General features: G+C 46.5%; 1 protein-coding gene across 3 annotated transcripts in view; it reads right to left on the bottom strand.

Annotated features, from left to right (window-relative positions):
- The window catches only part of srgap1a (SLIT-ROBO Rho GTPase activating protein 1a), a 91,928-nt gene that overhangs the window by 1,815 nt on the left and 77,215 nt on the right, over positions 1–12,898 (bottom strand). For 2 of the 3 annotated variants that reach the window (XM_069685788.1, XM_069685789.1), the window contains exons 19-21: positions 8,371–8,551; positions 4,989–5,126; positions 684–1,062 (exon numbers count right to left, since the gene is read on the bottom strand). In XM_069685788.1, the coding sequence (XP_069541889.1) occupies positions 684–1,062; positions 4,989–5,126; positions 8,371–8,551 (698 nt within the window). Of the gene's footprint in view, positions 1–618; positions 1,063–4,988; positions 5,127–8,370; positions 8,552–12,898 lie in introns of all 3 variants that reach the window. The other variant, XM_069685790.1, reaches the window with a different exon arrangement.

The following is a 12,898-nucleotide window of genomic DNA, read 5'->3' as shown; positions in this document are numbered from 1 at the left end:
AGAGTGAGAATCAACAGGCAGCAAAGAGACGCGAGAGAAGGAGAGGACAGCATGGTAGGAAACACAAAAAGCGATGTTAAAAGAGGACCCAAGTGACAGCTTTTTAAGAAAACACCAAGCATGCATTATACATGCAGAGACTCAGCAGAGTGTCACTTTGCACCGGCAGCTCTCTCTCTGCATGCTGATGACTTTGGATAGTGAAGGAGCTGCAGAGATCACAAGATATGTTCATCTGAGCATGCTCCCAGTAGGCAGACAGACAGCCCAGCACAGTTTAAGTGCTCTCTGTGACCTCTGCTTTCTAACTCTTTACACACCTCGTTCACTGTTTGTACAGGTCAAATTAGAGCCACCACCTTCCTATCAGCGGTGATGCAAACACTTACGTCTGCTTGAAAACAAATTGTTTCCAGTTAAGCATCAATATTCTTTAGTAGTGTTTCATATTTCAGTTTTTCATGCTCACAAGCAGGACTACAGGAGATCTACTGTCCCACTGTCAGGCTACGCTCCCTGCAGTCTGCCTGACTGTGAAGCTAGTCTTTGCGTGTATTTAGCACACAGACACAGTTGCAGCCAGAGGAAGCAGAAGACAGGGACTGACTATGTTTTTACAGGGCGGGGCAGGGCTTTGATGGTGGAGGGAGCTGCGGTCGGGTCGCCGCTCGTCCCGCGCTGACCTGTGCGATGGTCTCCGGGTCGAGGGGCTTGCCGCCGTGGTGGTGGTGGTGGTGGGTGTCAGTGAAGCCTGTGTACTGGCCCGAAGAGGTGGAGCGGCGGATCGGGGGGCTCTCCATCTTCTTCAGCGACTCGTGGCGGCTGATGTTGGTCAGGCTGCCGTGGCCGGTGCGGCGCCGACGTTCAGGGCTGTCCATGGGCATGTGGCTGCGGCTCCGCAGCATGTCCCGAGGGCTGAAGTGGCCTAGAACCGGGGAGCCCATCTCTGGGGTGCCTCCGTGTCCGCCATGAGCATGCTGAGAGGGATGCACCATGCAGTGCACATCACTGGGGCGGGCAGGGGGGCGGCGAGAAGGTGGATCTGATCGTTTCTTGTGCCTGCTGGAATGTAAGAGGGGGGAGAGGGAAATATTTGTTTCAGGACTTCTTTCATTTTTAAACATTTAACCACATACCTTACACACATTGAGCAGCTGTTGAGACACTTTGCATCGTTCATATCTAAACGTTTAGAAACTATAAAAACATTTTATAGTTCCTAAACTATTAACCGACATAATTCAGATGCACAAGGTTTTCTATATCATGTGGGAATGCTGCATCCTCAGTAGTCCGTAGTGGATCCTCAGCAAACATTTAGCAATTTCGAAAAAAAAAAGCAATCTTTAGTTAGTTGTTAGAGGAACCCTGACGTCAGTGGCGAACGGCTCAGACGAGCTTATTTGGAGAGCAGGTAGAGTGGACCGACCTGGCTGTCGGCCAGAGGAGGAAGGCCTGTGGTTCATCAGAGCAACAAAACAAGCTCACAGGGAGAAGCTACAGCTGCCTCTGAGTAAGACTGTCCTCTGTCTGAACCTGGACCAGCACGGATACATACATGATCTAAGACCTGTAACACGGCGAGACAGAGCCGAACATGAACACGTGTCACATGCTTGCTGAGTAACGCATGATGTTCCTTCACAGTAACATCTACTCCTAGGAAGGGGTTAAGATGCTCCATAAAAGGCCAATAGAGAAGCACTTCCTGCTCTAGCTGCAACATTGAAGACAACTTACAATATGAAATCAATAATGTCACAACAAACATTTGAATTAGTTTTCTGTCTGCGTTATCGGCTCTGTGTCACGATGAACAAGCGGCGAATTAGTCATCCTTTAATCACTTGTGTTGTCAGAGGCTTCATTTAAGAGTTTCGCCGTCTCCTCCATCTTCGTTAAGATTTCAGAGGCAGCTACATCTCTGAGTTCAAAACTAAAAGCAATAATGCATACGGATGTGAAGGACTCAGGGAATGTAACTGCAGCTCCTTGTGCAAACTCACTGTGCTGCTCTGTCTACCCAGACGCATCAGAAAACTACTTGTGAATCCAAAGGTGTGCTTATGTAAGGCACTGAAATAATGTGCACACAAAAAGTCTTGACAGAACTAATAGCTGCAGATAATAGTTTACACACTGAAAGATGAAGACTGATGCGCCTGGTGAGAGAAGAATGTTTTCTTCTTGTGACTGCAGTGAGACATTTGGGATAGTAAACAACTGCAGATACCGCTGACGGCCTGCAGGGGGAGCAGTCTACATTCATAACAGCAGACCCACAATTAAAGAGTGACAACAACAGGAAACTTACTGCAAACTGTCATCACACTGACTGCTCACTCTTTGACGTATAATAAAGTTAATCACAAGACATTTAAAGAGTTTCTCTCCCTTAAAACTGAAAATTAACCACCTGTACGATCGCATCAACGTGCAGCCTCCGCACGATGAGAGGCACCAACATAAAGGTCTTTAATATTGTGTTTCTGTGAGTGTGATTCAAACTCTACTATTCGTCCCGTCTGGTGTGCATTTGTTCATGGAGAACACTAAGAGAAGAGCATATCTAAATAAAGCTCAGGATATAAATGATTCAACACTGCGAGGATTGTCTGAATGAACGAGCAGAGAGGCGAGCGGGGGGGTAGACAGCAGAAGAAGAGAGAGGTGGGGGTCACCCGGGAGCCGGTGACAGGTAGGAAGTGTTGTTCGGCAGGCTTTGGGAGTCAGAGGAGCTTCATTGATCGTTGAAAAAGATGATTCATTCAGATTTGTTCTCCACATGCATACAAATACCTGCAGTGGTGTAAACATTGCCTCTGGTATGAGTCATCAACATTTGAACAGAGAGGCAGAGGGAGCGAGTATGGCTCTGAATAAGATTGTTCACGTGTTTGGCAAGAGCCAGTAGCAGACGTTTCAAGGTCGCCTACTCCAGCAGCAGAGAGGCTGCAAAGAAGAGACGAGCAGGAGGCAAACACTGGCACACACCCAGAGCAGGCTGCCAGAGAGTCTGAGGTGTGATTGGATGTGTTTGTGTGTCTGTGCGTGTGTGTACAGTATGTTCCAGTGGGACCAGCTGATGACTAACCAACACGGTGAAATGGGCTTTTAATACTCAGACTTTAAATTGGAAGCATCCGGTTGCTGGGAATAAAGAAGAGCGGGAAAAGGCTGCACAGGTTTTTCCAGCTTACTTCAGTCATGTTCATGTAACAGATGAATCAGATGCTAGTAAACCGCTCTCAGTGCAAGCTTGGGAACAAAAAATATTTTCATTCAGATACAATAATCAAGTCTTCTTGTGTGTCTGTGTTCAAACCTGAAGCTTTTTAAAAGGGGACATGTTTTAGCTTTGCAATAAATTTTCAAGTTTGTTTCATTTTAAAAATTGTAGAAATATTTAAATTTTTATATTTTTCGGAGCCTCTCCTTCCTCCTGAAACAAACAAGCCGCTTTGCCATGCAAAGGTCCGACCCTAGCCACGATGTGTGTGATCCCACGTGGGGAGCGGCCGCACTGCACTGTCACTCCAATGTTGTAGAAAACACGGCTGCTGTAGGATCGGTTATTCGGCCTTATATGTACGAGCAGGAGGTATCAGAATGGTGAGTTGAAATCTTGACAACGACTCGAGTACAAGCTCGTGCAAGAGGGCAGCCTGAGGTGAATGACGATTGGTCGATTTCAGCGAAAACAAGGTTCTACGTAGAAACCTGCAGCTGGAAAGACACAGAATTATGCAGTTTTCACTTTTTCACTGTGAACAATAAGCACCCAACAATGTGACACCCATGCAGAATATGAGAGTATTAATTAAAAGATACGGCCCCTTCAAGCATCTTTGATGACGAGACACTGACGTTGCTGCAGACGTGCTGCTGCCAGACTGTGTCCAGCTGTTGCTGAATTGGTTGTCTCTCATTTTAATAAAGCCAATATTGCCTCCAAGATGTGCTGTGGGCACACAGTGGGATGCTTTTAAACCTTGAAACAATTCTGTCTCCTGCAAATAAATCCTTAAATGCCAACTTTTTAACAAAGAAAGTTGCTCGAAAATGCTGCAAAACCTTAAACAAAAAGGTATTGTGACCTTTTCCAGGTTATCCAGAATATTAAAGCTCCTGTGAGGAGTTTTTATCTGGTTATCAAACAGACTGAAATTAATTCTGATGACTCTATATGACCTACAAAGCAAATGAGACCATTGGCGACAAGATTGATTATTTCTATATGCCTGAAACTGCTGGCGGGGGGGTAGGTGTCAGACGAAGCGGTTAACTACACGCTGCCTTGTTTTACATTTTCCAGGGCAGAAATTGAAAGTGAGTAGACTGTTAAAGAAAGCAGGACCACTTAAACATGGAGATGAGAGGTCCACAGGGGGCGCCAGAATCAACACACAGGTGACAGGTCCTCACCGCAGCTTTAAATTCAGTGACTATGACTGTAAAGCAGCAGTCCATCCATCCATTATCTATACTGGTCATCCTGTTCAGGGTCGCGGGGTGCTGGAGCCTATCCGAGCTGTCATTGGGTGAAGGGCGGGGTTACACCTGGACAGGTCACCTGTCAATCACAGGGCTGACACACAGAGACAGACAACCTTTCACGCTCACATTCACACCTACGGGCGATTCAGAGTCACCAGTGAACCTAACGAGGATGTCTTTGGACTGTGGGAGGAAGCTGGAGCACCCGGAGGGAGCCCACACAAGCACGGGGAGAACATGCAGACTCCACACAGAAAGGCGTCTGAACCGGGAATCGAACCAGGAACCTTCTAGCTGTGAGGCTACAGCGCTAACCACTGCACCACCGTGCAGGCCTCATTTCAATTATAACATTTTTTTCCAAACAGATCACTGCTGCTGCTGGACAACACAGACAAACACACATCATTTCCAACACACTGTGTGATTTCTTTAAAACATTTTCAGACATTTATAGATTATACAAAATGCTCCTGTCATTCCTAACCAACCTGGTGATGTAGGCCTCAGAGATCCGGGTGTCAGTGGGCGAGCCGATGTCTTTCCCCAAGCATTTCTCCTCTCCGGCGTGGCCGCTGCTCGCCTCGCTGTCAGCCTTCTGACTCAGAGTGTCGGAGAAGTTGTCATCTCTGGGGCACAGAGGAAGAGGAAGTGACAGAAAAATATATGAAAAAAGGAGAAATCAGCAAATCAGTTGATCTTTCATATTTGCTCGGTTGTTGGATGACAGGCTTTGATATCAGTTTCATGTGAGTCAGCACGTCTCCCTCTCTGTCCCCCAAGGTCCAGAGAGTCAGATGAGTCATATGTCCGGGCCTCTCAGACACACACACACACACACACACACACTCACACACACACACACACACCAACTGGCTGTATGGTTTTCAGTGAGGTGTGTCTGTATGGTGGGTACAGTTGGTGCCTGTCAGGTGGCAGTAATCAGAGCTACTGAGCTGCACTGCTGCCTCTGAAGACGTGCATGAGCTGACATAAAACAAAGTCCTTTTTAAGTGTGTCCACATGAATGCACACAGAGCAAGGACAAGCTCTTCTCCCAAGCAGAGCTGAGAGTAAACAAATTTACAGACAGACGTGAGAGATTTCAAACAGCTGGTCGACGGTCGAGTCTTGAGAGAGACGTCGGGGGCTGAAGTGGTCTCTCAGACGTCTCTATGCGTGTTTTTATTCTGGGCTCTTTAATGGGACAAGTTGAGATCATAACCCTGTGTGCTCTCACACTCCTCGGCCTGCTCCGTTAAAATATAGAGGAGGAAGTGAATAAGCTGGGGGACAACCCGTACAGCTGTAAATTCCCCTGCTCTTTCATTACCTAAGACGACAGCAGTGGCCCTCCTGGTGAATTATTGATGGAGACACAGTGACGGGACAGGAGCAGGGGAAGAAGGAGGAAAGAGGGAACGGCCTTCTAAATGTCCATTTTATCTGCCAGCTACTAAGTGATTGGAGCGATTCTGTTCCAACCCTAACGAGACAGTGGATCCAGTCCATTAGGCACCAACCTTCGCTGTGGTAGAGTGTCTGCTTGTTAATGCTGAGGGTGGGAGACAGTGACAGAGGGGCTGGCTGAGGACCCTGGAGATGAATGAAAGCAGCAGCGAGCAGGACAAGGTCCCTTATGAACGAGCCTGCAGTCGACTGACAGCCCACAGACTCATACAGAGCAAAGTCAGCCAGGACAAGTGTGTTGTTTAACCCACAAGGACGTCATCGGGGAGAGCTGGAGGATTATTCTTTAAGACACAACTCAGAGGCTCTGAGTGGAGCTAATGTCTCTGTCACCAACAATTTGACCGGCTCCTTTGAGTGGATGAGGAGAGCTGGCTTTCTTTTTCTTTACTTCAGTTGTTCAGAAGTTTTTGTTTTAAATATTCCAGGGTTATCTCACTTCGCTAAAAACATTAGGAGGCAAGCATGCTGAGACTTTTATGTTTCACAGGTGACTAAAATAAAAAACATGTAATAAAACTTTGGATTAAGAAAAAGTATGATTATCCATCTATCAATTATCTTCCGCTCATCCGGGGCCGGGTTGCGGTGGCAGCAGGCTTGACCCAGGCGTCTCTCTCCCCAGCAACATTTTCCAGCTCCTCCTGGGGGACTCCCAGGCCAGGTGGGATATATAATCCCTCCAGTGAGCTCTGGGTCTACCTCCGGGGTCTCCTTCCAGTTGGATCTGCCCGGAAAACCTCCAGGAGGCATCCTAATCAGATGCCCGAACCACCTCAACTGGCTTCTTTCGATGTGAAGGAGAAGCGGCTCTACTCCGAGCTCCCCCCGGATCTCCGAGCTACTTAGCCTCTCTCTCAGGCTGAGCCCGGACACCCTCAAAAGGAAACTCATTTCGGCCGCTTGCATTCACGATCTCATTCTTTCGGTCACTACCCACAGCTCGTGACCACAGGTGAGGGATGGAACGTAGATCGACTGTAAATGGAAAGCTTTGCCTTCAGGCTCAGCTCCCTCTTCACCACGACGGTCCGGTACAACGCCCGCATTACTGCTGAAGCTGCACCGATCCGCCTGTCAATCTCACGATCCATTTTACCCTCAATCATGAACGAGACCCCGAGATACTTCAACTCCTTCACTGGAGGCAAAGACTCACTCCCCACCCTGAGGGGGCAATCCATCGTTTTCTGGCAGAGAACCACGGCCTCAGACTTGGAGGTGCTGACCCTCATCCCAACTGCTTCACTCTCGGCTGCAAACCGCCCCAATGCCTGCTGGAGGTCCCAGCTTGATGAAGCCAACAGGACAACATCATCTGCAAAAAGCAGAGATGAAATCCTGAGGTCCCCAAACTGGAAACCCTCCTCCCCCCGGCTGCACCTTGAGATCCTGTCCATGAAAATCACAAACAGAATCGTGACAGGGACAACCCTGACGGAGGCCCACACGCACAGGGAAGTACGATTACATTGAATGATTGAAGTGATACAAGTGGACACTTACCAATCATTACATAAATTATTGTTACATTTGGCTCAGTAGTAAAAACCAGAAGTGACACTAAATAAAGAGTTTGAAAGAGTCGTCTGTTTTTGCTAATGAGAGCCAAATGATCTGATCACTGGAAAGAGACGGATTCTCATCACTCATTTAGCAGCTTGAATGCTAACATCTGCATGCTAACATGGTCAGGCACTTCGTCAATGAGACCCGACACCACCTCCATATGATTGGACTTATTCCTTCTCGGTGTACGCACACTTATCACAATATAATCCACTGAGTTCAATGACAGCAGAATCTTCTTTATCACATCGTGTAACTGAGACATCATTACTGAATTTATCTGGTCCCTGCACAAACACGAGTTTCACTTACAGACAGAGTATGTTACCATGTTTAACAGGAAACATTTCACTTACTGACAAGATGAATCACGTGGGACTGACCCTCAGGGGACCGTGACTGTGCATTATAACTGCTGACATGTTTTAGTCTCCACCTTCTTCTATAGAAAGGCTAAAACACATTTGAGTTTTAATCTATGTAAAGGGCATGTGATGCTCATCACAATCACATTTTTCCCTTCAAAAGTGTTTTCACTAAAACTTAAGATCAGCCAATAGAGAGTAACCAGTCAGGGTTATTATTTAGCATGCAATCAATGTGCATGAAGTATCTTCTTTGCTTGAATATAAAGACGATTCCTCTTCTTGATATGCAAACAAAGAAGATCATTCACGAGTCTGAAGATAAGTGCAACCTTAATTATAACCTTTAACATTTCATTTTAACTCCTACATCAGGATCACTTCATCTGCTTGCACTGCACCGTAAATCAAACTCCTGTAAATTCACTGGATACATTAATACATTACTAAGTCATATCTATACACTCACATGTCTTGGACCACGATGTACTGGTGTGGCACCAGGCCGTCGATGCCGTTGTGCCGTCCCTCCCACCAGTCCTCCGACGCCCGCTGATACAGCAGCAGGGAGGCGCCCTTCTTGAAGGACAGCTCTCGGGAAGAGCGCCCAACGTAGTCAAACTTGGCAATGGCTTCAATGGGTTCGCCCTCTGTCAACAGAGAAAGGATTACACCGGTCAGGTGTGTCAGACGGGGCAGAGGCAGCAAGTGCAGACGGCTATTATCACATGTGCAGACATTTTTAATGAAGGAGGCAAAAGGTGCACTTATGAAATATAAATCTTAACCTGGACAGACGACACATCTGCTAAAGCTGGCTCTGATGCAGAAGAGATTAGTAGACTATAAAATGATGGACGACATGACAGCTCCCGATAGCTGTGTCCCAATCCAGGGGCTGCAGCCTTCGAAGGCCGTATTTGAAGGCCGATTGTGTCACAGCCGCGCCTTCAGATGCGACCGGCAAATGCGTCCTCCGTTTCCCCGACCATGAAGGATCCCGATATGTATTGGGTGCAAATTTAAACAAAATGGCGGACTTTGAAACGACCGAGGAATGCGCTTTAAAATGTTTTCAAAAAGTTTAAACTCAATCGAATAGCTAGAGATACACATGTTTAAGAAAACCAAAGGGCTTTGGAAACAAATGATCTTTAAAATAATAGGTTAACTTACGCAACGTTAGTTATGCTAGCTAGTTAGCCTGCTAGCTACCTGTTGCTAGGCGACAGGAGCAGCCTTTGGTGACACAAGGGTAGACCAGACCGTCTCATTTCAGTTCGGCTTTAATGTCTACACAGGCTATGAATGGAGCATCCTCCGTGGACGGCCTCCTTCGAAGGCTGCAGCCCGTGGATTGGGACACAGCTCATAAGTGAAGCCAAACCCTCTCTATCGCCCCCTGCTGACTGGCTGCAGTATAGCTCATAAAGCCCACCTTCTCCATGTTAACAGATGGGACATGAGTCAAACTATAAAATCAAAATACACGTCAAATACATTTTTCTCAAACATGGTTTCTGTCATTATAGTTAGTTCTTATCATGCTGACTTATGTCCAAGTGTTCATTTTTCTGACAAGTTTACTTTTCATTAGTTTTTTGATGCTATAAAAAGGAGGCGTGGCCTCATGACTGACAGCTCTGTTGACAAATGGGGCTCCTGCTGCGTTTCTGGTTTTACTTTTCTACAGCGAGAGGAGCTGCAGACGTGATCCTTTTTTTAAATACAGTCAGTGGGTCTAATACTGTCATACTTGTGCACGAGGATGCTGGAGTGTGACAGTTTATGCACATGGGGTTCAAGTGTGCCGAGTCTGTTGTTTATTTTAGCTGTAGTCAATAGTAACCTGGTTCTACAGCAGCAGGCCAGGGCCACAGCAGGCCCTGAGGGGCTTCAGCAGGATAATTATAGAAGCTGGTGAGAGGAGATCTATATGACTCAGGGGCATGTCACTCACTGTATGGATCATTGCTCTGGGCTGATATCTGCTCAATAAGTGTACAAGTAGAGGTGAACGTGGGGAGGAACAGGAACACATACAAATCTGTGGTGGATTGAGCAGCTGTGTTTCAGTAGATTTGTCATTTACTTTTTAAAAAACAGAATAATATCCGTCAACAACAGCTGCAGTCGACTCTCCTCTTCAGAAAGGTGCACGTCTCAGAGTCGATGTGCACGCTCTACAGCAACACCGGTCTAAAAATAGCCTCTTTATTCCTCCCTCACTCCTACCTCTGCTCCCCTCCAATCTCACTTTCTCACTTCAAGTCAGACAGGGGGTCCCTGGACAGACGCAGCCTCACCCTCACACAAGCTCTCTGAACACACCGGGAACAGAGAAAATGGCTGAAGCCTGTGTCGGTTGTGAAAAGCCATCGTGGTTCGTCTTTCACAGGAGCTTGACGGTAACTCCCTGACGAGCAGAGAGGAAATACAGGAGTGATTCTGAGCAGAGCGGAGGCTTCTGCATTTCTTCTGACCTCATTTATTTCTACTGTTTTTATTTTCCAACCTTTAACCCAACACCTTCTTTGCCTCACTTGGTTAACAGGATTGACACGTCTGGTTGTGATGTCGCTCCAATGAAATGTGACAAGCAGGAATTTACTGTCTGAATACATTGTGCTGTTCTGCTGCCGGACAAGGCTGTTAATTATGTTGATGAATGAAGGGGATTTCTCTCCCTCTCTTTCTCTCACTTCAACCCATCCATCTTTCCATCCCTTTCAAAATATTTATGCACAGCAAGTCTGCAGTGACGTGGCTGCAGCTGAAAGCATTGGGCCATGAACTCTAATCTGTGTGCCGTAAAGGATCCCCTCTGTCATGTCGTGCAATTATAAGTGAGGATCGCTTCAGACTCAACTGCCCAAGTCAGACACACACTCACACTGTGACTGGAGTTAAAGAACTCTGAGAGGTGGAGGCCTGCGGTGTGAGAGATTCAAACTGTCAGATGTCTTACACAGGCCACTGGAGCGGAGTCGCTGTGGATGGTGCTCTGCAGACATGCTCACACATAGAGATAGGGGAGCAGCTACAAACAGAGAAGGAGGCTTGATATATCTAAGTAGGTTGGATGCAGCTCTTTATGAGGAAAATAACAACCCTTCTTGTACAGTGAAATACTCCGCCCTTTAACATATGCAATCCAATATACAGCATGCCTTCTGGGGCACTGGACAACAAGAGCATCCTGCTGTACTCCTGCAGAGCGATACATAAGCAATGTGCCAGTTAGTTCACCTCTGACCTTGTTGCAGATTTACCAGCAGATAACGTCAATGTATTGATGGTGAGCGAGAAGTGCCGCTCTGAAAACAAGCAGTTAATCTCCAGGCCTGACAGCAGCGCTCCAGGAGGCTGTCGTGTGTGTCAGCGCTGAGCAGGAACATGCTTAGGGACGATGCACGGCTCTTTATAGACCCAGTTTGTGCCTTTTATGGAGCATTATTGATGAAGGAGGACAACTGTGAGGATATCTTGGTTTCTAAAAGTTTGTGCCTCTGATTTGTTTCTGTTTCATCAGGGTCAGACAGCCTGACATAAACCTGGTGATCTTTGAACGGGAGTCTGCAGACATGCTAGCAGTTCTGTGAGGCTGCAACAGTTGCTGCTAGTGTCATCATGCTAACATGCTCACGTTATGTAAATGCTTACAAGATGGCCACTTTTGCTTCTAGAGCTTTGAAGAAACATCAAGACGGTTTATTTGAAAGTTGATATCTGAAGTCCCGCCCCTTCTTGATTTTGATTGGTTGGTGAGGGAGAAGTGACAGTGACGAGCACAGTGGTGTTCCAAAAGTTAAACTATTTTCAACTGAGAGCGCAGTGAGAAAAAACATCTGACGCGGAGGGCGATTTAGCGCTGAGGTATAGAAAATATACCTGCCAGTGCAAAAAGTGGCGTTAATGGACACAGGCCCTGATGCTGGACTTATTGTTCATGCATGACACAATAATAATAAAATCTGATCAATATATTTTGAGCAGGTATAATGTATTCTAAAGTAAAGTCCAGCTGAGATTGACGTCAGTCATTTTGCAGCCTTTGTTTGAACTTCACCCAGATGCTCAGAAATGTTTTCAATGATTCTGGGATGAAGTTTAGTTTTCTAACAGCGGTGTTTTCCAAAGACACATTGTATGCTGATTTCTGGGACGTGAAATAAATGTTTATACATACCAAGAACTAACTGGGGCTAGGCTTTATAAAACACCTAATGTGACACCTTAGTTACCCGCACAATCCTCTCCAGTGTTTCTACAAACACCTGAATAAAGCATCAAACATTTTGCTTCCTGTGGACACGGTGTAGATGGGGCCGGCGCAGATCATCTATCTGAGCTAATTAGCTCTAACAAACTCCAGGAGGGCCGGACCAGACCAGAACATTTCCTGCCACAGACTTAGACAAACATGTGGAACGACTTTTACTCCTCTTTTCCTCTCTCTCTCTGTCTGTCTCTCCCTCTCTCGCTCTGTCTGCTTTGTGTTTGTATTTTCAGGGCAAACACATCTGAGCGTTGAGCAGAGAATACAACAGCTTCGGTCTGCAGAATCAAGTGCTGGTAACCAAACAGGAAACAAGGTCTGCTTTTGTGTCTGAAATCCAAATGAGGTCATGGGGAATTTAAAAATAACTGATGACAATAACTTGACCACAGTTCAAGACTCCAAAGGGAGGGACTCGAGTCGGTGAGGACATCCTCCCAGCCTGCTTGGAGACGCTTTAGGAACAGAGAGAAAAAAACACGGCAGCGAGGGATTTCTGGAAAACACAATCCTCCATTAATTTCTCAATCGGCTGATAGCTGCCATCTGTGTTTAACAGCGGGACTCCACACATACAGAAGTTTCAGTCTAATCAGATGTTCTTTTTAAAGCACGTCCAGATGATGACTTTAATGTGGAGGCAGAGTGATTAACAGCTGATCACCCAGTATCCAAACTCTGTCCTTAAAGACTGATGATAGTTGGTGACAGGAAGGCC

Source organism: Semicossyphus pulcher, unplaced genomic scaffold, assembly GCF_022749685.1.
Source record: "Semicossyphus pulcher isolate SPU_LCO1_2020_fin unplaced genomic scaffold, fSemPul1.0.p SCAF_8, whole genome shotgun sequence".
NCBI classification, from domain to species: Eukaryota; Metazoa; Chordata; class Actinopteri; order Labriformes; family Labridae; genus Semicossyphus; species Semicossyphus pulcher.
This window is presented reverse-complemented; position numbering and strand designations above follow the sequence as displayed.